The 24,603-nt window shown below is 33.9% G+C and overlaps 3 protein-coding genes across 10 annotated transcripts in view; 1 reads left to right on the forward strand and 2 right to left on the reverse strand.

Moving 5' to 3' along the window:
- LOC105199825 (D-2-hydroxyglutarate dehydrogenase, mitochondrial) overlaps window positions 1–8,805 on the reverse strand; it is a 29,764-nt gene extending 20,959 nt beyond the window's left edge. Inside the window, exon 1 of the mRNA XM_026137756.2 lies at window positions 8,540–8,805. The gene's annotated coding sequence lies outside the window, so the exon portion shown is untranslated. The remainder of the gene's footprint in view (window positions 1–8,539) is intronic.
- LOC105199802 (polyhomeotic-proximal chromatin protein) lies at window positions 4,143–20,855 on the forward strand. Of its 7 annotated transcripts, none has more exons than XM_011167061.3 (14): window positions 4,145–4,594; window positions 9,696–10,266; window positions 10,715–10,969; window positions 11,267–11,548; window positions 11,662–11,872; window positions 12,026–12,258; window positions 13,295–13,538; window positions 13,656–13,828; window positions 13,977–14,259; window positions 14,342–14,605; window positions 15,937–16,029; window positions 16,106–16,253; window positions 16,368–16,545; window positions 16,827–20,855. In XM_011167061.3, the coding sequence occupies exons 2-14, from the start codon at window positions 9,850–9,852 to the stop codon at window positions 17,046–17,048; spliced, it is 3,003 nt and encodes a 1,000-aa protein (XP_011165363.2). In that variant the 5' UTR covers window positions 4,145–4,594; window positions 9,696–9,849; the 3' UTR covers window positions 17,049–20,855. The 7 variants fall into 7 exon arrangements, with proteins under 7 accessions (XP_039308210.1, XP_011165363.2, XP_011165365.2 ...); XM_011167063.3 differs by having other exon boundaries at window positions 4,146–4,594; window positions 11,665–11,872; XM_011167064.3 differs by having other exon boundaries at window positions 4,150–4,594; window positions 14,354–14,605.
- Window positions 20,856–22,810: 1,955 nt separating this feature from the next.
- LOC105206760 lies at window positions 22,811–23,767 on the reverse strand. 2 transcript variants are annotated; one of them, XM_011176231.2, is made up of 2 exons: window positions 23,511–23,767; window positions 22,811–23,416 (listed from the first exon to the last, which is right to left on the reverse strand). In XM_011176231.2, exon 2 carries the CDS (start codon window positions 23,361–23,363, stop codon window positions 23,121–23,123), a length of 243 nt encoding a protein of 80 aa, XP_011174533.1. In that variant the 5' UTR covers window positions 23,364–23,416; window positions 23,511–23,767; the 3' UTR covers window positions 22,811–23,120. The 2 variants fall into 2 exon arrangements, with proteins under 2 accessions (XP_011174533.1, XP_011174532.1); XM_011176230.3 differs by having other exon boundaries at window positions 23,562–23,753.
- Window positions 23,768–24,603: the final 836 nt, after the last annotated feature.

A 24,603-nucleotide genomic window follows, 5' to 3' on the forward strand; every position in this document is an offset into this window, starting at 1 on the left:
AGACATGTGGACAACACTTTCTATTTTTCTTTTCCAAAACAAGGCTCCAATCCTACATTTCTTCGTTGCCTGGAGTGCTGTGACTACCCCACCATATCTACTTAAAGGTTAAATAATGTCTTAAGATATTAACACGGCTCTCTGGCTAGTATTCATAGTTGAGTCTACGTTTAATACCATCTTAAGACCATCTTAAGTATAAGAATCGACTATATGAACATCAACCATAATTACGGTAAATTAAGAATTAACGATGTCAATCTATAGGTAATGCATAGATAACGGCAGATTCGGAACTCCTGGTCGGAGCAAAGATTAATGCTGTAAATCGAATATCTCAATATTCTGCGACGAAGAGGATGGCCCGATGCCCTCGAGCGTCGATACGCCAATGGATCCGTCATGGCACTCGCGCGGCAATTATGCATCGCTCCCCCCGTCGCTTAGGTCGCTTCCATTTTCTCGACGTTAATTCGAGGACCGTTCGGACGCAGACATCGGATATATTATAATCTACAGCGAATCTTTCGATGGGGAACCCTCCTACTCCTGCCCCTTCCCCGTTGCATATCACCGAACGATATGCGGTAGTATATTACTGAGCAGGGAACTGCGTGGGGAAAAAGAGGTCAGGGGGGGAGAGGGAAGAGGCGGTCGAGCGCGGGAAGGAGGAGATGCCAGTGAAATGAGTCTGCAGTAGAGAGGGAAGCGCGATGGACATACGAAGAGAAGAGCGGTCCGGGGAGGGAAGAGAGAAAATATCAGAGAGAGCGAGAGAGAGAGAGAGAGATCGAGGGTAGTGGGAAGGGAACCAATCGTCGCGACGACTTAAGCGCTGTGCGCGCGCGCACGTACGACATACTATATACAGTATAGCATGCGTGCGTGTATGCGGAGTGTGCATGTATGTACCGGTCGAATCAGGATGAACACACGGATACAAGCAGCTTAGCAATGGCTTACACACATGCATGTACACAACGCGCGTACACACGCACACCTAGGCGCCGTACGGCCAATTCACGGACATCGACCATGGCTATATCGAGAGTCGAGACGAATCGGGACGGAACAGGATGGGACGACGTCCGAATGCGAACGAGCGCGAACGAAAGAAAGAGAAAGAGTGGAGTTCTCCCCCCTTTAGCGGGGGCAGCGCGGCACATGCGCGGCTAAGGAACAACGTTACACGCGCCGACCGTACCCAGGCCAGGCCAATTCCTCGGTGGCAGCCCGAATCATTAACTTGTTTCCCTGGCAACCCCGTCGCGACCCACACCATTGGCTGTACCGCTTCTCCCACCCGCGCGCCATCGCGCACTACGGTCGAACGGCAAACTACAGATGCCGAGATACGCTCCATCGTATTCGCAACATAGCATAGACGCGAACTATAGAGTGGATTTCCTCTTTCCCTTCCTTCCCACCAACCTACCGACTCCGACCCTCGTCAAGCGCATTACACACATACATATATGTTGTGCGCGCGCGCGTCCGCCGTTCACGCAGGGACTTGGTTACTGGGATTGGTACAGCCGGGACTCTTCCTACCCTATGCGCGATACGTCCTACCGTCGCACCTCGCGTCGAAATCCGAGACTGGTATTGGGAGATGAACGATAAATACGTTGTATCTCACGTTAGCGTCGCTCTGCTCGTTCTTTTCAATTCCGGCTAGAAAACGCTACCAAAGTGCAATCGTTGTTGCGCTTTGCGCGTGGGAACTAACACCGTAACCGGATTTTAATTGTCAATTCTCTTGATTAATTAAACATGCAGATTTGATCGCGTTCGATAGCAATCATTAAAAACAAAACAGTTTTACGTATAAAATGATACGCAATAAACTTGTTATTTTTCGTAATCAAATACACGTGGAAAAATTTTAAGAGCCGAAGCTTCGACTGTCGAAACAATAAGAGACTTCCCGTCCTTGATCCCTCTGAGGCTGAATCTCCGCGCCCTGGGCGGAGCAGGATGCATTATGCATGGAGATCTCGGCATCAAAATTGGAGCTTTCTTCGACACCGCATCGCGCATTGGCGCCAAGAATGCGAGATGTATATACTTTTTGTTTTTGAAGTTTTGCGTGCCTACTTCGTTGCATAAAAAAAAAGAGCCACAAATAATTCGAATGTAGTGATTGGGCGGAAAATTTCCACAAGAACGCGACGAGCCAATTGCGTGTAGATCGCGAGTCCCGAGTTTCGAGCCGGGAAGCATAAACTCGGCTTAGAGACAGTTGCAGCAGGGCCGTATAGCGTCCATACGGGGCCACAGGTACTAAACCTCGTCCCTCCTTATATCAATCATATTTTATTACAAATGTTAACTGTACATTAAATACTTTGTTATAATTGGATTAATAATTAAAATTATTATATATATTTTTTGAAAAAGAGGATTAAATATAAAAGATAAGCATTTTCTACATATACCAAAATTAAAAATTGCTAATTAAACGAAAAAAACTGCACAATGCAAACTTACACGCATTAATTAAGTCAATATTTTGTACATTTATTTTATATTTCGAATAACGAAGTTTAATAAGTAAGAAAAAAAAGAAGGAAGAGAAGAATAATACATCGTGTTAGGACGAAGAATGTATTTCATTTTATTCGCAACACACACACACACACACACACAAACATGCATCTTCTCTTTCTTTCTTGCACATAATATGTTCGGCAGGGGAAAAATGGTCATCCATTCTAAAGAATATAATGCATAGAACTAGTATAGAATCATTAATCATTAATGACCTTCACATCAAATTTGAAATTTCTCTAAAAATTTTGCAGGCTTTGTTCAGTTTAATCGTGTATCTATAATAAAAAATTTTCTAAGAGAACCCAATGATTTAAGAAATCAAGTCTTATCTCACATAGAATTTTTGGGTTTTCTTTTACTTTAAAGTATATAAATATACGATAATAAAATGTACAAAATATATAAATGTATATATTTTTAAATATTATTTTTAAATATTATTATTAAATATTTTTAAATATATAAATGTATATATTTTTAAATATTAATTTTACGATATTTTAATAATATGTTGGTGTAAGTTGAATCTTTAAATTATGATTGTTTTTATGTAAGTAAATATATGAATAATATTCAATTGAATTAATAATAATATCATCTGATATATCTTATGATAAATAACGTTACATGCATTAAAAATGGTTTTTTATATAAAAAATGCAATATGCATGCAAATTCATCTAGAAATCCTGTTCATGCGATCATTGTTACGTAAAGTTGGTCTGGTGTTGATCAGTGCTTCGGTCGATCATGAGCTGTTTACGATATGATATGAATAATAACAATATTATCAACAGAAATTTTTTGTACTCCAGTTTTTACTGCAATAAGAAATAAAAATAAAACAATCTCTTTATAAATTAGCTTTTAAATGTTTTTAATCAAAAAAATTTAACAAACTATTTGTACTTTATGTCGATTACATCTCTATAAAATCTCAAATCGTATATAATGCATGTAAAATAGATATATTTAACGTATGAATTATCAAAAATGAAATATGTATGTATACATACATATGACGAATCATATAATTATAAAAAACAAAAACTTTAATTATAATTTTCAACTATAACGTATTTCTTACGGTTATTGAATATCAATTAAACAACAATATAATGAATCAATGTAAAAAACAAATTATTCATTAATACTTAATAATATACTATAATCCATTGTTTATTAGTAATGTGAGTTGCTATTAGCATAATTATAATTCGCAATTAAATATAAAAAAAGAGATTAACAATAAGCAATTTTTCACAAAAAAAAAAAGAAAAAAGAAAAAAATTCTTAGTAGATAAAACAAGGTACGAGGGCACTCGAAAAGCTCCGTACGTTTCTGTCTGTGCTGTGCTGTGAAATATGGCATGGACTATAGATCTGTATATGTACAGGAATAAATGGTTCGTGCGTCTGTGTACGTGCCACACGATAGGACGACTGGGCGCGATAGGTAGCGGTGAAGAAAGGAGAGAGGGAGAGAGATAGAAAGGGAGAGAGAGCGCAGTACCGTTAGTGAGCATGCGCCTATAGCCTCCATATCCGATGGCTCCGCCTTTCTCGGCGCGAACGATGCCTTTGGGATTTGTCCCTCATCGAACCAATCAACGGGCGACGCTGGACGTCGAGCGGCGCGCGGCGGGAGGGCCCCGATGGGTGGGGATGGTAGCGTCAGGGACGCGCGGGAATTCCGGAGGTAGTCGCGTATACCGTGTGGATGGAACAGGGAGGCAGCTAGCAGCAGCAACGGCAGTAGCATCATCGATAGCGGCGACGAATAACCATTATCGCGAGCTCTTACGAGCCTTCGTAGCTACGTTAACGAATTTTATTCGGTACTGTCGCGCGGTGAGAAACGGTGATTCGTGAAAAGTGAAAACACTTGGAACGAACGACACGCCGCGCCGTTTGCATCGTGCGCTGTGAGGGACAGGCGAGGTGGTGGTGTGAGTAGGAGTACACATACACACACGTGTGCGTTCACATACACGCGCGCAGCCAGCCGGAGTTTATATAGGTGTGACTGCGCAGTCGCCATGTGAGTATCTGATAAAGGTAGAGTGAGACGTCCGTGCTGAAGGCTTCGTCGTTGACTCTATGGTGGCGTCGTCGTCGTCGTCGCCGTCGTCATCGTCGTCGTCGTTGTCGTTGTTGTGGGGTGACCGTCGAGGGTGTCCACCCCTTCGCCACGTCTTCGTGAGTGCTATACGTACCATGCAAAAAAAATCACTAAATCACGAATCCGTTCGAAGCACTTCACCGACGACGACGACGACGACGACGATCTCCGCTGAACGCAACGACGACGACCCGTTCAATAACACCACGTTTTGTCTCCGTCTCTTCCCTGGCTCCCTTTATGTTTATTTCCTCTCTCTCTCTCTCTCTCTCTCTCTCTCTCTCTCTCTCTCTCTCTCTCTCTCTCTCTCTCTCTCTCTCTCTCTCTCTCTCTCTCTCTCTCTTGCTCGCTCGCTCGCTCGCACTTGCTCGTCCTATCGTTTCTCTGAACCGTGCTCTTCATTTTGTAATTCAATATGTCGGCGTCCGTGAGACGCCGCCACTTCGGATTCGCATGGAGGGACGGACCGTGACGACCGGATATGTACGTGCGTGCATGCATGCGACTTCAGTATTTCGCGTTTCATTGCGCTTTCCGGTAAGCGTGCTGCAGAAAAAGCATTTTTTTTCTCGTGCTTTCTATGCATTCTTGTTATTAAAGTCATCTGTTTGCATATTGTTTATAGATTACTGTTATGGCGAGAGCCATGTGTCGGCCGTCCCCCTGACACAGTTGTTTTCTCTCTCTTTCTCTCCCCCCTCCCAATTTTTCCCCTCTCCCATCCCCTCTCTGCCACACCAACCCGCCTTTCAATCGTATTTCCCGCTCTCCTTCGGATCTCATGAGCTTCTGTCCCCCCTTCCTTTTCTCCTGCCTCTCACTATTATCGTGCCACTAATTATGGTGGTTATATGGGCTAAGGGGCGACATTTTGTTCGCGCGCGCACGCACGCATGCACGCACGCACATGCCAAAATGGAATCGTCGACGTTTCACGCCGGATCGATATTTCCCGGGATGGTTTTTTATTCCAGTAACGGGGATATACAGAGCTCTGTATTACCGCGCGAGTTCGACGTCGAACCAATTTTCTTTCGTCCCTCCTCTCTTCCTTTCCCACCTCCCTTCCCCCATTCTCCTCCCCTCTCCATTCTCGGCAATGCCTTCTTCGAAGCACGGTGCGTTTCTATTTTCTCTCTCTTTTCGCAAAGAGACGTATCGAACCCCAGCGTTATAAAGGGTGTCCCAGATGTGTAGAATCACCTTTTGCTCATGGAGGTCGCGTATATCGACATTCCGTGTAGTAGTTTCATTCTAAGATCTGATATTTCATTTCCGCAATGCAGGGGACCTCGAATCTATTGCAAGTTATTTTTTTCGTCTACGAATTTTTTGCATCGAGCAAATTAGGCATTTTTGTTGCACGAGAAATTAATTTTTTTATACAACAAAAAGAGGAAACAAATTTTTCAAGTTACATCGTCTACCTGAAAATGTAGCTTCGCAAATATAGACAAGATTTTATCGTTTGTTCGATTTCACGTGAATTTTATTTTAATGGTTTTTTATCTCGAAGTTTAGTTAAAAAGATATTTAAATATTGGAAATATGCAATAAATGATAAGTTCTCTTGTTTTTATCGAAGTAAAAAAATTAAAATGTTAACTTGATTGATGTTTTTTAGATAAAACTCATGACTAAATCTAGAACACCCGCTATGAAGGGAATGAAAATATTTCCTTGAAACATGTTTAATAGAGCTGTGAAAGTAGAATTATTTTTAAAGACTATATTTATGACATACAATTTATTCTTAATTGTAGTTATCATAAAGATAAGATAGGTTATAAAAACCAATTTGCAACATTTAGTTTGCAATATTAAGTCTACCTTGCAACTGAATTTTAAATAAAAAATAGATGAATTTTCTTCTTTAATGGAAAGTAAGGATTAAAAAAACAATTACTATACTAAAATTATAATAGTATTGCATTAATATTGGAGTGAAAGATTAGAATGAAATGTAATGTTAAAATATACAATTTTAATGTAAAAATTGCAATAATATTTGAATAAAATTAGAATATTAAAATAAAATTATGAAATTAAAACAAAACTTATATAAGATTAAAATAAATAGTCATAGTATTAGAATTGCGAATATTATAAAATAAAATAAAATGATAATAGTGAATAGTGTTAGTTTGAACATTAAGATTGTATATAGTTTGATGTTCAAATCACAATAATATTCTACAAATATTTAAATAATATAAATAGATAAAATTAGATGGAAACAGGGTTTTTTAAAAAAAAATCAAAAATCAGGTTTTTTGTTTAAACCGGATTTCTTTTGTTTAAACCTGGTTTTTTGGATTTTTCAATTTAAAACTTGTTTTATATGTTAATGCAATTTTAATATTAATAATTACAATATATAATATAATATTTAGCACTTTTAATATTTAATATTAAATTTTAATATTTAATATTTTAATATTTATGTAAGAATTTTAAAACATAAACAAATGTTTTTGCTACACACACAATTAACAATATTCCAAAAAATATATATGTACATTTTTATGAACTAGAAGAGATCTCTGCATCTTTTTTAATGATTTATTTTATTTTTTATCTTTTCGACATTAAAACAAAATGGAATAAAACGATACTGTACATTATTTTAAATTGCTAAATAAAATAGATTCAACCATTAAATAGTGGGAACTACTAAAATTTATTATTTGTAAATTGTAATGTTAATTATAAATAAGAAGTTTGTATATAAGTTTTTATTATATAATATTAAGATGTTTTTTTACTCTTAGTTCGATTTTCATTTTTTCAAATAACAAAAAGAGATTAAAGAAGACTTTTTTTGTAGAAGCTGAAAATATTTTTCAAGTTTAAAATTTTTAAGTTTCTTCATTAAATTTAAAATTATTATTATTATAGAAATAGGGGACATCACACATTCACTCATTTTGAGTACAGAACTTCTCTAGAAAGTTTTATATATTTAAAAATGCAATTTAAAAAAAACAAAATAATGGAAAACCATATGGTTTTAATTTAAAAAAACCACGTGATTTAAACCGTGGTTTTTTACCATTTGGTTTAAACCAAGCCAACCCAGGATGGAAAGTATGTTTAAAAGGCACACAGGCTATCCATTAAACAGAGATTAATATTTTTATAATATTTTGCAGTCTGTATTCTTCTGAGAAAACAGTTGATAAAATTCTTGCTTCCGCCCGTTTCATAAACTGCTCGCATTTTGCGATACTCAGCATTATTCTTATCTTTTCATGGCAAATAAAATTATTGCTGCAAAACGTACGTTCGATATCGCGGCAATTCTGCCTCTCTGCACAATCTATATATAAATTATAAAGTATTAATTTACATGACGCTTTGTCGCTAGCATGCTATTCTTCTAACAAACTAGGAAATTAGCAGCTAAAACAATTTTACACACATAACGTGTGGAATTATAAACCATTTATTTCTGTACCACGTGTGCAGAATTACATTTTTTTAGCTAATTTTTAATTTTCTTAATTTGATAGTTCGCTTTCACCAGAAGGAGAGCGTGCTGGATGCTAATAAAAGAAAAAGCGTATAAATTAGTCTTACAGCACGACTGGAATTTGGTTCCGATGCGTGCGTAAAGGCACAGCCATCCATATCCTCGCATAACCTATTCGCTCAATTCCCGCGATGGATACAGTCGCAAAGATTCGCTCGTTTTACATTGAAACGATCGAACGGGAAAGAGCCCCGAGTCAACTTGGCAGAGACCGAACCGATGTGAACCGATGTCTCAAAAAAAAAACCCCCATATGCTCCCGCACGCGTTGACTTTTGCGCGGCTCGGGGAAGCGCGATAACGAGTCGTCGATAACTTTTGAGAAGACTTACTTTGCCGGGCCGGAGAAAGAGTTTCCGCATGCGTGACCGCCGTGCGAGGAGAAGCAAAGGAGATGCGACGTAGTCCACATACACTTCACTACCGAGAGCCACCGGTGCGGGTAACCTTGCCCACGCGACGACAATCCCGCGTGCAATAATCAAGCGCTCTCGGCTCCGCGAGCGTATACGCGCACTCGTCCGTCCGACCGTTGGCGGAGGTTATGACGCGCGGGCGACAACATGTATGGCGCGGCGTCGTCGATGGCTACCTCACGCTCGTCCTGCGCGCTCGTCCTGCGAGCCCGAATCCGATCGTGAAGTAGGCATCCTGCCACCACCGGTATTTCCATTCGAACATGGAGATAAGTAGCACTGTGCGTACATAAAGTGAAGAAGCACATTGAATACAACGGCGAGAACGTAGATATGCTCTATCTTGGGAATAGGAAACGGGAAATCTTGCTTTAACGGACGATGGAATAAGGGTCACTCCGATCAACTCCAATTAATCAAAGATTAACTGAATGTGTTGTTTGTCGTCGTTTTAATGACAAGGATTGTTCCTGTATACACTGCCACTATTGAAACACTATAGTTTACGTAACATATATTATAGATTTTCAATACTTACAGTGTAAATTGAAATGCAGCCAAAATACAAGTAAACTCAGCTTGCTACCTGGACGATTGAGTTAATAATCGTCGATTAAAATTAAAAGATAATCGCAGTTGAAGTGGCTCCTAAGGTTCTTTACGTACTAGGGCTTGTATGCATCTTTAGTTCTGAGAATTATTTTCACTAATGCAAATTAACTTTAATCTTGTTTTAATTAACTTTTTATCTTTTTCTGATTCTAAGTATTAGAAAAAGAAAAAAAGTTAGTTAAAATGGGATTAAAGATTCTAAGAATTAGAAAAAAAAATGAAGAGTAAGTTAAAGTGAGATTAAAGTTAATTTACATTAGTGAAAATAAACATTAAAATAAAGTACATTAGATTGAAAGTAAGTTAAAATTAGATTAAAGTTAATCCACATTGTTGCAAGTCCAAGAAAATAATAAATTTTTGACCAAGCATTTGAAAACATGTTTTACATTGAATATGCATGCAGAAATAATTATGGAGTATCCAGGAATTAATTTCTTTTGGTCTGTCTGTATTGCAGGTACAGCCCATCATGGGAAGATTGAAACTGGTATGATCGTGAATGTAAAATGGCAAGGAAAAGGGATCATGTCCAGTTAAACACTGTCAGCGACTGCTACTCCTTTTTCTGAGAGAGCGTCTGTACTCCATTTTATACAAGGGTATAAGGAAACATGACCGATGTTAAACAGATTGGAATTACGACGTCACAACCACAACAATCGCAAACACAGCAGCAACCGCAGCAACAAGCTCCACAGCAACAAATAATGATTGCGACTCATGACCTACAGCAGCAGCAGAATGTTCAGCAGCCACAGCAACAGCACGTGCAGCAGTCGCAGCAGCCTCAGCAGGTCCAGCAACAAGCTCAAGTGCAGCAGCAAGTTCAGCCACAACAGCAGCAGATGCAGCAACAAGTCCAGGCGCAACAGCAGATACAAGTCCAACAGCAACAGGTCCAGCAACAACAGCAGCCGCAACAACAGCAATCGCAGCAGCCACAACAACAACAAACCAATGGACCTCACAATGTTGTTCCTACTCAAGTTCAAGTGCAGCCACAAGTAGCTGCAAGCATGCCACAACAAGTATTTATTTATTTATTTTAAGTTATACACTTTATTCTATTTATTGAGTAATCTTAACTAATATGTAGTTAATAACTTTATAAATAATGTGTACTAATACGTAACTAAACACCTTACTTATAGTCTTTACCAAAGTATTTAGCACTTAAATTTATTCCGAGATTCTTTTATCTGTTTAGTTTTCTATTAATGTTTATCAACATACAAAAGTTTAAATTAAAAATATTTTAAAAAATATTGGCCTAATACTTTTGGCCAAGGTTGTATATTATATTAAGTAGTTATGTATTGTATACATTTATTATATATTTTAAATAATTGTAATTTCTTACATTATTCTATCAATATTTTATTTTATTACATTTTATAAATTGTTAGATTATTTTTATTCTTTGGTTTTACAAAAATATATCGGTATTTCTTTTACATCTTGTTATTAAAAAAAAAGTTACAGGGAGCTGTTGCGGTATCGATGCAGCAACATCAGCAACAGGGTGGTGTGTCCATGACATTATCTGGTCAACAAGGTGCAACCACTATAACTACGATGGCTGCACATCCTCAAGCAGTTCAAGTCATTCAACAGCCGATGCAAAGTCAAGCTTATCATTTACAACAATTGTATAATACTCAAGGTACACCTTTATTGATGCCAGGAAACCTTGCGCTTCATCCGGCAGGCATAAATCCTTCTTCTATTCAGGTACAATCTATTTTCTTTAATTTTTATTTCAAGATCTTTATGATATAAAATGTTACTCTATGATAAAAAAAATATTAAAAATAAAATAGTATATCAGAAAAAATCATTTTGTTATAATTTTTTTTAGTTTGATTGAAAATATAATTTACATTTTTTTATTATAGAATAACGTTAATAAAACAGAGATAATTTAATAAAAGATATATATACTAAAAGTTAATATGCACTGAATTATTTTTCATTAATAGTTTAATAGTTACTAAATTTGCATTTTAAAAGATAATGCATTCTTAACAGGTAATAACAGCTGGAAAGCCATTTCAATCTGCAGCTCAACTAACTCCGCATATGTTGGCTACAACAACCACACCTGGACAAGGAGCTGGTCATCCAGGTGCCGGTGGTACCAAGGTTCCTGGATTTCCCACTGGTTATTTACCAGTACCCACGTCCGCTAATCATGGTGCTGGTCAGACGTTAGTGTTTGGTCAGCTCGGTGTATTAGGTTCTCCTCAACCACCCTCACTACAGCAACAACAACAGCAGCAATCCACGAATAAACAAGATCAAGTACAAAAAGTAAATAAAAATGTATTTATTCTATGTTATTAAAGCATCATATCTTATGTTTGCTTATTAAATATTATCAGCATATGTACATAATCTATAATATTTTTATATAATATTTCAAGCAGTATACAACATGCACGACTGGGACACCTTCAGGGGGGAGAACTAGTGGCATGCAGTTTGCAGCACCCTGGCAATTCGCACCACAAGTATGGGCCACTGGATTGCAACAACCGACCTTGCTCACTGCCGCACCTAATCAAATATTTATTCGCGGTCCTACGCAAACTGATATGTTTATACAAAGTCCACAGCCAATACAGGCGCACAATGGTCAGTATTTCGTTTATTTGTTAATAACATTTCTAAAATAAGGATTTAGTATTTTTTTGTTTATAATTTTTTGGAATTTCCTTTAACACACATAAACGATAAGTTCATACAGGAAATAATAAATTTCAAGTCTTATTTATTTTATTGGACTAGCTCTCGCAACACAACAACAGATACAAGGTGTGCAGCAAATAACGGCGACCAGTGGAAAACCTGCTAAAGTGGTGGATATCCAGCAACAACCGTCTCAACAGGGTAAGCCAAATACGTCCATACAACGGCCGTTGAATATCTTACCGTCGTCCTTGGCAGTACAGGCTGCCAATGTACGGGCCGCCAGTTCTGTCTCCACACAGACAGTTTATGGAGTACAAGCTACAATACAGGTACTATATTAATATCATTATGATATTTAATTTTTATCTCCATGATATATAAAAAATATTCTATAATAAGAAAGTAATGTAAAAAGAAAATCAAGATTAAGTACTACAGCATGGACACTTTGTAATCCTTGCACAATAATTATATAACAATAGATAACACAGCCACACAAAAAAGAAAAAGTGTCATGTCCGAGAGATTAGATCCATGTATCCCTATGTATTGTGAGGCTCTGAAACCGAATATGACTTCAGAATTACGCCATCAGATCAGGATTTTTTTTTATCGGGCTGAATAGTATGTAAATTTACAGAATGTTTAGCATTTTTTTTGAGAATAAAAAAATTCTAATCTGATGGCGCAATTCTGAAGTCATATTCAGTTTCAGAGCCTCAAAATACATAGGAATACATAGATCTAACCTCTCGAACATGACACTTTGTTTTTTTGTGTAGCTGTGTAATTAATCCATAACAAACTTTATTTTTTATAACATAATAGCAGAGTTGAGTAAGTGAATATTTTTTTCAACTTTTAAGTTAAAGTTTGGTAATGGTTTATAAAATTAATTTAGTTACATTAAAAGTTATAGGAACGAAAAACAAAGTTAGTAAAAATTGTACTAAGATTAAATAAACTTTAGTTAAATTAAAAGTTAATTTTGTAAAACATTATTTACACAAAATTAGAATACTGTAATTTTTTTAAATCAGATTGCTTTAAATAACAAATCAATTGCAATATGGTTTATCAAATAAATATGCTATTTGTAAATTAAGTTTATATAAAATAACAAAAAAAATGTTTTTATATTTATGAAGATGTATTTGTTTTACCTAGGTAAATTTTTAATTTACGAAAAGTTAATAAATTAAAGTTTGTTTAAGAACTAGTTAAAGTTATAAATTAATTTATTTAAAATTAATTAGTTAAGTTGAAAATTAATTTTTTAACTTGTTACTATTCAACTCTGCATAATAGTAAAAACGATAGTAAAATAACAATTACTATACAGTAATATTATTATTAAATATTCAGAGTAAAGGTACCGGTACTGGAAAAGGTCGTGGCAGACCACCTTTACAATCTCCACAACAGCAGCAGCAGCAGCAGCAGCAACAGCAGCAGCAACAACAACAACAACAGCAACAAGTCCAACCTCAAGTGCAGCATCAGCAAGTTTTCATACAACAAAAGCAGCAGCAACAGCAGCAGCAGCAGCAGCAACCACCACAGTATCAACAAGTGCAATCTTCTCAAATACAGACTAAACCCATTATGAGTAAGGACATCTATTTAAGTAACACTTTGATATTAAAATATCTTATAAAGAGTTATTAATATGGAATATAAATGTAGAAACATATTTGACAGTAGTATGAAAATTTTTGTTGTATAGCGAATATGACGTTGCAACAACCACCACCTGGCGTTGTCCTCGGAGCGGATCGTTCCATTATGCCAGTAGTTTCAGTGGGCGGAGTTGGAGTCGGAGTCGGGATCGCTGCTACATCTCAGATGAATCCAATGACGCAACCTCCAATGTCAACTATGCAGCAACTTCCTTTACCGGTACTGATTGTTATGCTATTTTGAAAATGTATTGACTTTGTTTGTGTTGACATTTATTTATGTTACATAACTATAAAATGATAATAAAACTATTTTTGTTGTAGAATAAAGATTTAGAATAAAAATAATAACGAATACTTTTTTCCAGGCTATCAATCCGACGATTATTGGTAATCAAATAATGAGCAGTGCGTCGCAGATTCAAGCGATACCTATCGTAAATGCGACGCAGGATCAACCGGCACACGATAACACCAACTCAACGATAATGATTACATCGCCGGACCGTAATCCGCAAGCTGAGTGTTCTTTATTGCCATCTACTACAAATGCCCCATTAATGACAGACGATAGCGTAAAGCTAATGAAAAAGGAAGACGTACCTGCCACTACAGAAGATATCACAGCAGCACCTCAATCGGAAATAACAGGTATTAATCTCATTTAATTAATAAAGAAGAAATTTATTGAATACAATCCGTGTGGAGTTAAGATGATTTTATGACTAGATAGTTTTATACGTAGATGGTGACCAGTGTAAGACAGTAAAAGAAGAAGAAACCGTTTCTAAAGTGGAAGAGAAACAGTGCAATAACCCATTAGCAGGGCTTGCCAATACAGTGAATGCGATTACGAATGGTGTGGTCGGTGATGAGTCACAGATTATACCGATTTCCTCCGCAACAGTCATAGTGAATAATAAACAAGCGCCGCCTAAAGCCATGGTGAAGCCGCAAGTCCTTACGCATGTGATAGAAGGATTCGTAATACAGGAAGGTATAGTCACATCTCTCTCACACACACACACATACACCTCTCTCTCTTTCTCTTTCTTTCTCTAAGGAAGTTTACCATCTTAAAAAAAGTGAAGAGGAGTGGATGTGACTTTATTTATACATGCCTTTTAACACATAAACATTGTCACGTTTAAAATGTTAATTAATGAATAAGTTGAAACAATAAAAATAATTGTTTAAAAATATTTTCTTTATAATATATAAGGAAAAATTTTAAGTATAAGAATGATTTAAATGTAATTAACGACAAGCGTTGTTGCTATATTTTCATTGGTAAAACGTTATATTTAAAGAGAATTAAATAATTAATGAACATTTCATACTCTTACATCAAAATGATACGACAAAACTTTATTCTTTTAATATAAGACTTAATTAAAACTCGTGAAATTGTTAATATAACAAAAAATAAGACGGCAAATACGAGTCGGGCACGGTAAACGGTGCGCAATGAGTAGTAATCTTAATATATTACTTAAAATCAATAATAAATTTGTGATTTCAAAATAATACATTACTACTCATTGCGTACCGTTTACCGCGCCCAACTCGTATTCGCCGCCTTATTTTATTTTATTCTTTTAATTCCAAAGTGTTTAAAAATTCTTAAATTTTGTTTGCAATTAAATTACTTAAAATTTTGTTAAAACTCAATACTATTTTAAAAAATTATTTATAGAAAAAGGTGTATACAGTAAAAGAATTTGAAAAAAATTGTCAATAATATATTAATCATAAAATACTCTCAAAATGTAATCCAATTCTTTACGTCGGATCTATAATTATGGTAATCGATAGTTTTAGTCACAATTAGTGAATAGTGAACGAGTTGGAAGGATAATCGGTGAATTAAGAGTTGGTTACAACAGCCAACAGCTTATTTGCTTATAAACGCCAATTAAACGCTTCTTATGTTTGAAACTAGGCGAAACGCTCACCATCTGTAAGCGGTTACCTTTCCATTTTTGCTATTATTGCGTCTCACATTAAAAATGAACTGCAATAATTAAAAAAGAAAGAAATAATTAAAGTTACCTTTCCAAAAAATCAACTTTTTTTCTTCCTATTGGTCAAGTCAAGTGATTATGACTAGCAATTCGCTTTACAATTAGTGACTCATTGTAGATTGACGAAAAATTAATGTAGTCACAGACTTAAATTGAGTTATGACTTCCTACTAACGACTTATTGAAGATTTATCATTTATATGAAGAAACTGGAGAATCTTTAATTATCATGTTAAATGCTTCATTTCCACGCCGTGATATTGATCAGACTTAAATATAAATTTTCTTTTTATCTATGCCGCAGCGTCAGAACCCTTTGCGGTGAGTCAGGAAACTACCAATATTCTTAATCGGAGTAACACGATCACAGAAAAGGAGACACTCGAGGAGCCTCCAAGTAAGTAAACTATTTCCGCAAATAAATTAATGTTACGTTGTTAAGTTCAAGTTAATCAACGAAATCTGATTTACAGAAAAGAAACATTGTACTAATTATTCGAATGAAGAGGATGGAACCAACGGCCAAGTCAGCAAATGCGAAAACTGCGGTAATACGATCGACGAACAAAACGTCAAGTTAAAGAAAGAAAAGCGATTCTGCTCGACGATATGTGCAAAAAGGTGAGCATATTTTATAATATATATATAAAGTAAATATTGTAAATTAAATTATTTATTCCTGAATATTTTCTCTATCACTCTCTTTTTAATGAAAAATTTATCGTGTTTTTGCAGTAAAAAACGTGAAACGCGAGATCGCGAGACTACGGAGAAACAATGGACTGAAATAGAGACTGAAACTAAAACCGTCGATAACGACGTAACGAAGAAAAATGGCGAGGAAAGATCGTTGTCTACAACTACTTCCTCTGCCGATGAATCACTGCCGAAAGTGAATCCAGTCAAGTGGACGGTAATAAGATATTTTTATAATTTTTTATTTAATCCTAAAATGGGTGAATTTTTACCCAAGTGCTAATTCAAGTTTAGCACAGTTTTTGTTATTAAAATTTTGTTTACATTGAAATAGTGTTAGTTAAGAATAAAAAAATGTTTTAATTATTTAGGTGAATTTTTGCCCAGAGTAGTGTTAATATAATAAAAAATATATAAATAGCCCTTCAAGATTAAAGAAATATCTGAAACATCTTTAACGCGAATAAAATTATAAAAAAAATTATGTATTTCACGCAGGTGGGTGAAGTGTGCGATTTCATACGGGGTCTACCGGGATGCGCTGATTATGCAGAGGACTTCGCTATCCAAGAAATTGATGGCCAAGCTCTTATGCTGCTGAAGGAAGACCATCTCATGTCAGCAATGAGTATCAAGTTAGGCCCAGCATTGAAGATCGTCGCTAGGATTGATTCAATGCGCATAGATTCGAACTCGAATTCTTCGACGAATAATTCATAATCATCCATCTATCAATAACGAATTTTCAAAAAGTGTTTCCAGAACATTTTCTAGCCTGTGGGCTACAGGGTTTGTGCAAGCATTTGAATGTAAATGATTAGGATTAAATATGTCATAATTACAGTTGTGTATCCGAGTGTACATGTAAATTGTACATGTGAACACTTCTAGTATGAGCGATTTCCAATCGATACCAAACTTGGTAACGTTTGCGATTCTTGATTTATTTCTGAAACTGTATAATTGTATTGCATATATAATTTAGTTTTCATAAGTAACTTACGAAAGAGACGAAGCAATATCTATCCACTTTTTATTATTTTAAATATATAGATAAAAGTGTGTACGAATATATGCAGAAGAGACGAGCCTTCGCGCTGACGAGCCTATGATACGCGAAGAAGAAAAGACAAAAGTAAAAAAAAGTTAACATTTAAACTATTAATTGGTATTTTATGTTATGATGAAAAATTGGGATACTTGTATACTATGCGTGTGGAGGATACTCGTGAATATAATAGATTCCAGAGGACATAAATAAAAAATTACTCTTCAAAAATTTTCCTCAAAATTTTAAATTCATTATTTATTATCCATTAATTTTTTATGTATTATTCAAGAGTATCATCCATACGTTATTTATAATTTCACTTTATTGCGATTAATGTATCTAAGTTCAGTTTGATAATGATTTAAACAAATTTCAGAGGATATTGCCGTATCATTTTTTCTTTTAGGATTAGTTAAGTTGTCGAGTATACGTTTAGTTTATACACCAAAAAACAGATTCAGGTGGAAACATAATTGTACTCTTAGTAAAACTACTTTAAGGCCCGTTTGCAACGCAGATTAATTTTATTGACTCAATTTTCTATTTTTATGATTATAAAAATTTTTTTTTATGAAAAATGAGTTAAATCAAGATGAAATTAACTCTAGAGTATTACTTATGTTTTTCTTTACATCAATATTATTCTAGGTGAAGATTTATTCATAAAATTAAGAACTAAAAGAATTTTTTTACTTATAAGGGTGTTCCAGACTTCGACACTCGTTATTCAATAGCAAACTCCTGAGATCACTTGGAGACAAAAATTCTAATATCAAAATGTCGAGGTTACAATAGTTCTCAAATGAAAAGATTTTAAACTTAGCAAATCAAACTATGCGAATTTCGCGCGCTCAGGTATGGCACATCATACCTGAAGATGTATGCAAAATTAATATGAAAAATAAGAATCATATTTAAGTATACGTTCACTATTATGCAATTTGCCATTCTTAAACGCACGAATTTCGGATTTAATTTGCCAATTTTAAACGCTTCTCATTTAAAAACTATTGTAACCTCGATATTTTTTTTTATATTAAAGTCGATATTCATGATTCTTATTTTCAGAATAGTCTTAAATAATGTTTTAAAATGCTAATACGGTTTTCTGATTGATTGATGATATCTTAAGATGATTTTAAATATAAAAATTGGCTATGAATTCCGGCCTAGGATGTTTGTCTCAAAATAATATACTAATATAATAATGGGTGTTACGCGAAATTTGAGACATTCTGTATAAGCTTCAGAAGATTTGGATTAATTGATGAACAGATTCTTTGTTACATAGTAAATTGTCTTTGACTATTATATATAGAACACTTAGATGAAATTAGAATGATTGAAAGAAATCAAGAGTACAAAGGTGCTTTCTGTGATTTGGTCTGGTCCAAAAGAAGTAGAGACATGAATAGTAAGTTTATATAGTGCAGGCTTTTTGATAGCAAAATGACTTACATGTTCATGAAAATTATCTTAAATTCATCTGTAGAGTACATTAACTGGTTCAGATAAGTTATAGGTACATGTTTGATAAACAATATGATCGGCCCCAAATTATTATTGTTTTTATTAATGCTAGATGAAAATTCATCCACATTAGCATTTCATTAACATTCATTGGTGCAAACGGGCCTAAATACATGTTCAGTTATATTTCAGGCTCAATATCAATTAATGTTCAAAGACATGTACATATAATGTCATATAATGATCACGCAATAGAATTATATAAATGATTTTATTGATCTTAATCAATAGGTTTGTGAAAAAAATTTTATTTGACATGTACACGATGTCTATATGAAAGCTTTCTCAAAGTACACTATTTTGTGAAACTGGAACTGTCAAAGAATAGAGTACAAATTGTGTCCATTATTATGCAAAAACATATATTGTAAATATAAAACAAGGATACAGCTGCTGTATTTTGTACTCAAGAGTAAATAATATCGGTTGATGTACAAAATGCGTTGCCTTCTATACAATTTACAGATGGGAGCAGTTACTGTCTTGTTAAGAATATGGTATTTTTTGCTTATGCCAGAATAATTTTGAATGATAATCGCTCTTACGTTAATATTGGAGAAAGAAACTGCCTATACTTATCGTTTCATATTTTCATATACGTGTTTTCGTAAATATAAGACATGTATTTGGTCGAAGTGTAAATAGATGTAAAACATTTATTTATTGTACAAATTTGAGATTTTAGTTGCTGAGAATTATCCTTCCGTTGTATCACTATTAACTTCCGTTAATCCAATGGAAAAAAGTGATTATCCTATTTTGTAAGAGCAATTATTTCTGTCATTAGTGTAATATTACAAAAAAGTAATAAGTTATGGAAAAAATGTCATTATTTTTAGTAACAAAATCTTTTTAATAAAATAAAAACTGATATGTAATTTTTAGTATATCAATATATTGGCATATTCTTAAAATATTCAATATAAATATGCGTATTATATAAATTCACACACACAATCGTCAATTCTGATGCTAACCAAGGCAAAGGTTGCTGCTTTTATATATTTCTTATTGTAAGATTAATTACTTTTATACGTATTTTGATATCGTGTAAAGCAGCTGCAAGATATATCCCAAATTTAATAGGATCCATCACATTTGGATTGAACAATGATTTCTGATGCGTTTTATGCAGACGTTAAATGTAGTAATAGGTGTCTTTTTGTACATTGTAAGAAAGAGAATCTTAGCAGAAGAAACAGCATAGCTTCTTAAAACATCGTATGTATTACTAAATTTATCCCACGCTCTATTCATGCCTATTGATAGAAAAATAGGGTCTCTACATAATGCAAATTGAATATTATGTGCACCTCAAAAGATTTTGTTGCAGATGCGGTTGCACCAATAATACGAGCTTGTTAACCTTGCCTGGGAGTAATTACTTTCTTCCATATTACATTGATTATTCTTTTTTATATATGCCCTTTATAAGGCTCTTATAATAACAAAAGTTGGCCTATAACATAGACACATGAAGAAAATTTAATTAATACTAACTGAAATTGGTGCAACTGTGGTGGTTTTAAAGGACACTAAAATTTCAGCAGAATTCAAAATTCAGCACCATTCTCGGCGAAGTTTTGAAATAACTCAGGGCTAAATGTTGCACAGTATACTTTTTATAATGAAGAGAATAAACTCTGCAATGGCATAAAACTAATTTATTATTATACATTGGGGAAGCGGGGATTGAAGTAACTGCAATTGAAACTTCTCGAATAAAGAAAATGTAATGAATTACAAAATCAATTTGGGTTTTTTTTCATCGAAACCAAACAAATCCAAATAGTTAAATTTTCAGGAAAAACAAAAAGATCTTCAAATCGTTCGTTGTATGGTAAATATGGTAATTTTTTTATGAACATATAATAGATATGAAAACAAAGTTTCAGGTTTGAATTAATATATTTTGTGGACCTATTTAAATAAAGTGATCTTCGAACTTATTTGGATCTTGGGGAAATTTTATATTTACTACCTATTCTATATTTTACATTTATATTTATTATCTATTTATCCTTTTACATTTACATTTACTTCTTTTATAATAACGATAAAAATGAAAAAAATATTTTGTTTTTGCTAAAAATGAAAAGGATTTACTTTTTGTTTATTATCGAAAAGGTGATAAAAACTAGAAGTTTTAAAATGATTTAAAAAAAATTTATACAATGTTTACTTACACAATAAACTTTTCGAGTAAAACTCATTTCTTATAAAATGTTTTTTAACTTTGAAATTAAAGAGTTCATAGAAAAAAATGAATAGAAAAAAATTTTATGATTCTCATATCTTTTCAAAATTTTTCAGATTTCTTAACTTTTCGTGAAATGTAAGAAAACTTCAAGCATTTTTAAACCTTTCGGAATAAAAAATTCTTATCCAATTAATTCAAACCATATTCATAGATTGAGTTAAAAAGATAATAATCATGATGCAGAGAATTGTGCGACTGCTCTCTGTGCTAAAAACCAAGGTTTAATTTTGACTGATCAGAAAAATCTGATTTTATTTGATCACTATCTCTCAGAAGGTAAACCATCAAGAGTATCTTGCCATGAAAACCGCTTCTAAATTAAGCTGTTCGGAACATCGCAAACTATAAGTCTTATACATATATACAGGGTTGGCAAGTAACGCGTTACTTGTAGCGTCGTTACAATTACTTTTTTTTATAACAAATGAGTAACGGCGTTACATTTCACAATTTGTAACGGTAACGAGTTACATTTTGTTGGTAATTATAACGATTTGAATAGTTACTTTTGTCGTTACTTTGTATAGAGAGAGTGCATTAATTTGCTAGATGATAGCAAACGATTTTTATGATTAAACAATTTTAATATTGAGATGCTAAATAATTATCCAAAAGTTAAATCACTTTTTATTAAATCAATACTGCACTCCCAAATAGTGCAAGTGTAGAAAGATTATTTAGCGTGAGAGATATTGAATTAACACCGCAAAGAGATCATCTTAATGATGATTCTATAGAACATCAACTTCTTTTAAAAATAATTAACAGATCTTTTTAGTAAAGTTCGATGCAAAAATGCAATCAAAACTAAACTATCTGTGATTATATTGGATACAAATATGTGTGACATTAGTACATATAAAAAGACGTTGACTTAAAATTATACGTGTATTTAGTATAATTATATACATGTATTTTCAACCTTGTTTCTTTAAAAGATAAAAATTCTATTTATATTTATCTCAGAAATTTGTATACATTTTATTAATGTAAAGAGGTAACGAAAATAATAACAATTCATTCATTTTTGAGTAACGGTAATGGTAACAAGTTACTTTTACACAGTAACTTTGCTAACCATGCATATATATATATACACGTGTGTATGTGTAAATTATAAAGTGCACACCACAGAAATACACTGAGAAGTCGCCACATCTCTAATAAGAGATTAAGAACTAAGATGATTGAGTTAAATATTAGAATTTGAATGAAATTTAATTTAATTATAAATGCTATTAAAAATGAATTAATAAAAATAAGAACCTCTTTGTTGATCGTCTCTTTTCTTAATGAACATGAATAAACCTTCAAATGATACCAAAAAACTATGATTTGTAAGGCTTTATAAAGAGACATAATCAAACGTAAATAGAAATCAGTGTAAAAATAACATAGACAGTTAATTTGATAAAATTTAATTATTTTTAAATATTCTGAGTAATTATTTTATATTGATTAATAATATTATGTATGTTGATTTTAAGTAACTTTAATTTCTCTTGTACTTTCTTTATTAAAAGTATTTTGTACTTTTAAGTTCACTGATAATTATATTTGAATAATTTTCATATAATTTAAAAAATAATTCTGGACGCGGATATTCATATTCACATTTAAAGTTCCAACAAAACTTATAAATGATAGTATATAGCTCATTTATTGTTGAAACATATATCAATTTCATTTGCAGTATAAGTAAACACTAGTCTAGAGAACAGACTTTATCCATTACACGAAATGTAATAAATCTATGAAATTTATTTACAAATGACAAACAAAATTTTAATTTTTACATTGACATAAGACGTATGTACACAGGTTCATTAACAGTCCGTAAATACATCAGCTTCGAAAATACACTGCTCCACGTGCCATTCGATACTTCCATTTTCCTTGCTTATACATTAGGATAGCTTACACGTACACAGCTGAACTGTACGGCATGTTTCTACGTCGACAATTCTATATTCGGCGAGTCTTCTATGTTTCTACCTTCGCGCAGGAGTTCATCCTGGGCCAGTTTACTTTGCGCCAGGTGCAAGGGACGAATGTATCGGAAGTACTCGTACACCTTGTAACCGAGCAAGAGGCTGCCAACCACCGTGACGCCCATGCAGACCCTCACGGCGCCCCTGTGCATCATGTCGTACAGTCTCTCTTTCCTCTTTCTCTTCTGGAAACCAGGATCCATCTTGCCGGTGAATTTCGTTCGTCAATGAACGTAGCGGTACCTGCGGTACCTCGCTGAAAATAACATTACGTAAACGTAATCACGTCCCGGTGTGTTGGAATGCGGCTAACCTCAAAACTTCAGCACGAAAACATCGAAATAACGTACACTGATCTTATTGTATTCAACAACTATAACAGAATGGACAGAATTGCTCACTTGAAAAGTATGAATTATTGAAGTTCGTTGACTCTTTTATGAACGGCACGTCGAATTTGCCTTCCATTCGACTTTTTTAATATATAAATCGATGAATTGAAATTAATCGAAACTGATACTCGAGATTCGAAATTCGAGAGTATTCGAGAGTCTCGAGACGAGACGACGCCAGCGAAGAACCTGAGAGCTGAAACAGCTAGAGTGATGAGAGATGGCCCGACTTTTCTCGCGCGTGCGCGGTGAATGTAGTATCACTGAGGTATCGCTACAGAGAAAAAGATGTACCATTGGCACCCGTATATAATTTTTTGTAATTTAAAAGCAAAATTTTTATAATATGAGAAAAATGTTTATTATATTAAATTAACAATTATTAAAATTATTAAAAATTAAAATTGTTAAAATTATTTAAAATTACAATTATTAAAATTATTTAAAATTACAATTATTAAAATTACTAAAAATTATAATTATTAAAAAAAATATATATATATAAAAAAATAAAAAAATAAAAATATATATATATATATATATATATATATGTATGTATGTATGTATATATATGTAGAGAGAGAGAGAGAGAGAGAGAGAAATAAACTGAAGGAAGGATTAAAATAATTTTACACAAGATATATTTATAATAACAAAATAAAATACTTTATTTGGCAGAAAAAATTATAGAATACCAACATTTGTTGCAAGGGTAAGGAAAACTGCCAAAAACCTTACCAGTATTCATAAAACGAATGAGGAGTTAACCATCCTTTAAAAATATTTTCATCTAGCCAAGAACGTTGAAAAACTGTAATTTTACGTTTTTTATTAACCGGTTCTTCTTCAATATTGCGATCCATTATGTAAATATTAATGTTAACTTACCAAAAAGTTGTAGATGTAGCCTCTTTTCTGTCTCTTGCACCCATAACGGCCGAAACATAAGACGTCGTTGCTACGTGACGTCATGGCCGCGCACGCGCGAGAAAAGTCGGGCCGTCTCACATCACTATGTCGGCATTTTTCTTATAATGCTCCAAGGTCGGTA

The sequence above is a fragment of the Solenopsis invicta genome, chromosome 7 (assembly GCF_016802725.1).
Source record: "Solenopsis invicta isolate M01_SB chromosome 7, UNIL_Sinv_3.0, whole genome shotgun sequence".
In the NCBI taxonomy this organism is placed as follows: domain Eukaryota; kingdom Metazoa; phylum Arthropoda; class Insecta; order Hymenoptera; family Formicidae; genus Solenopsis; species Solenopsis invicta.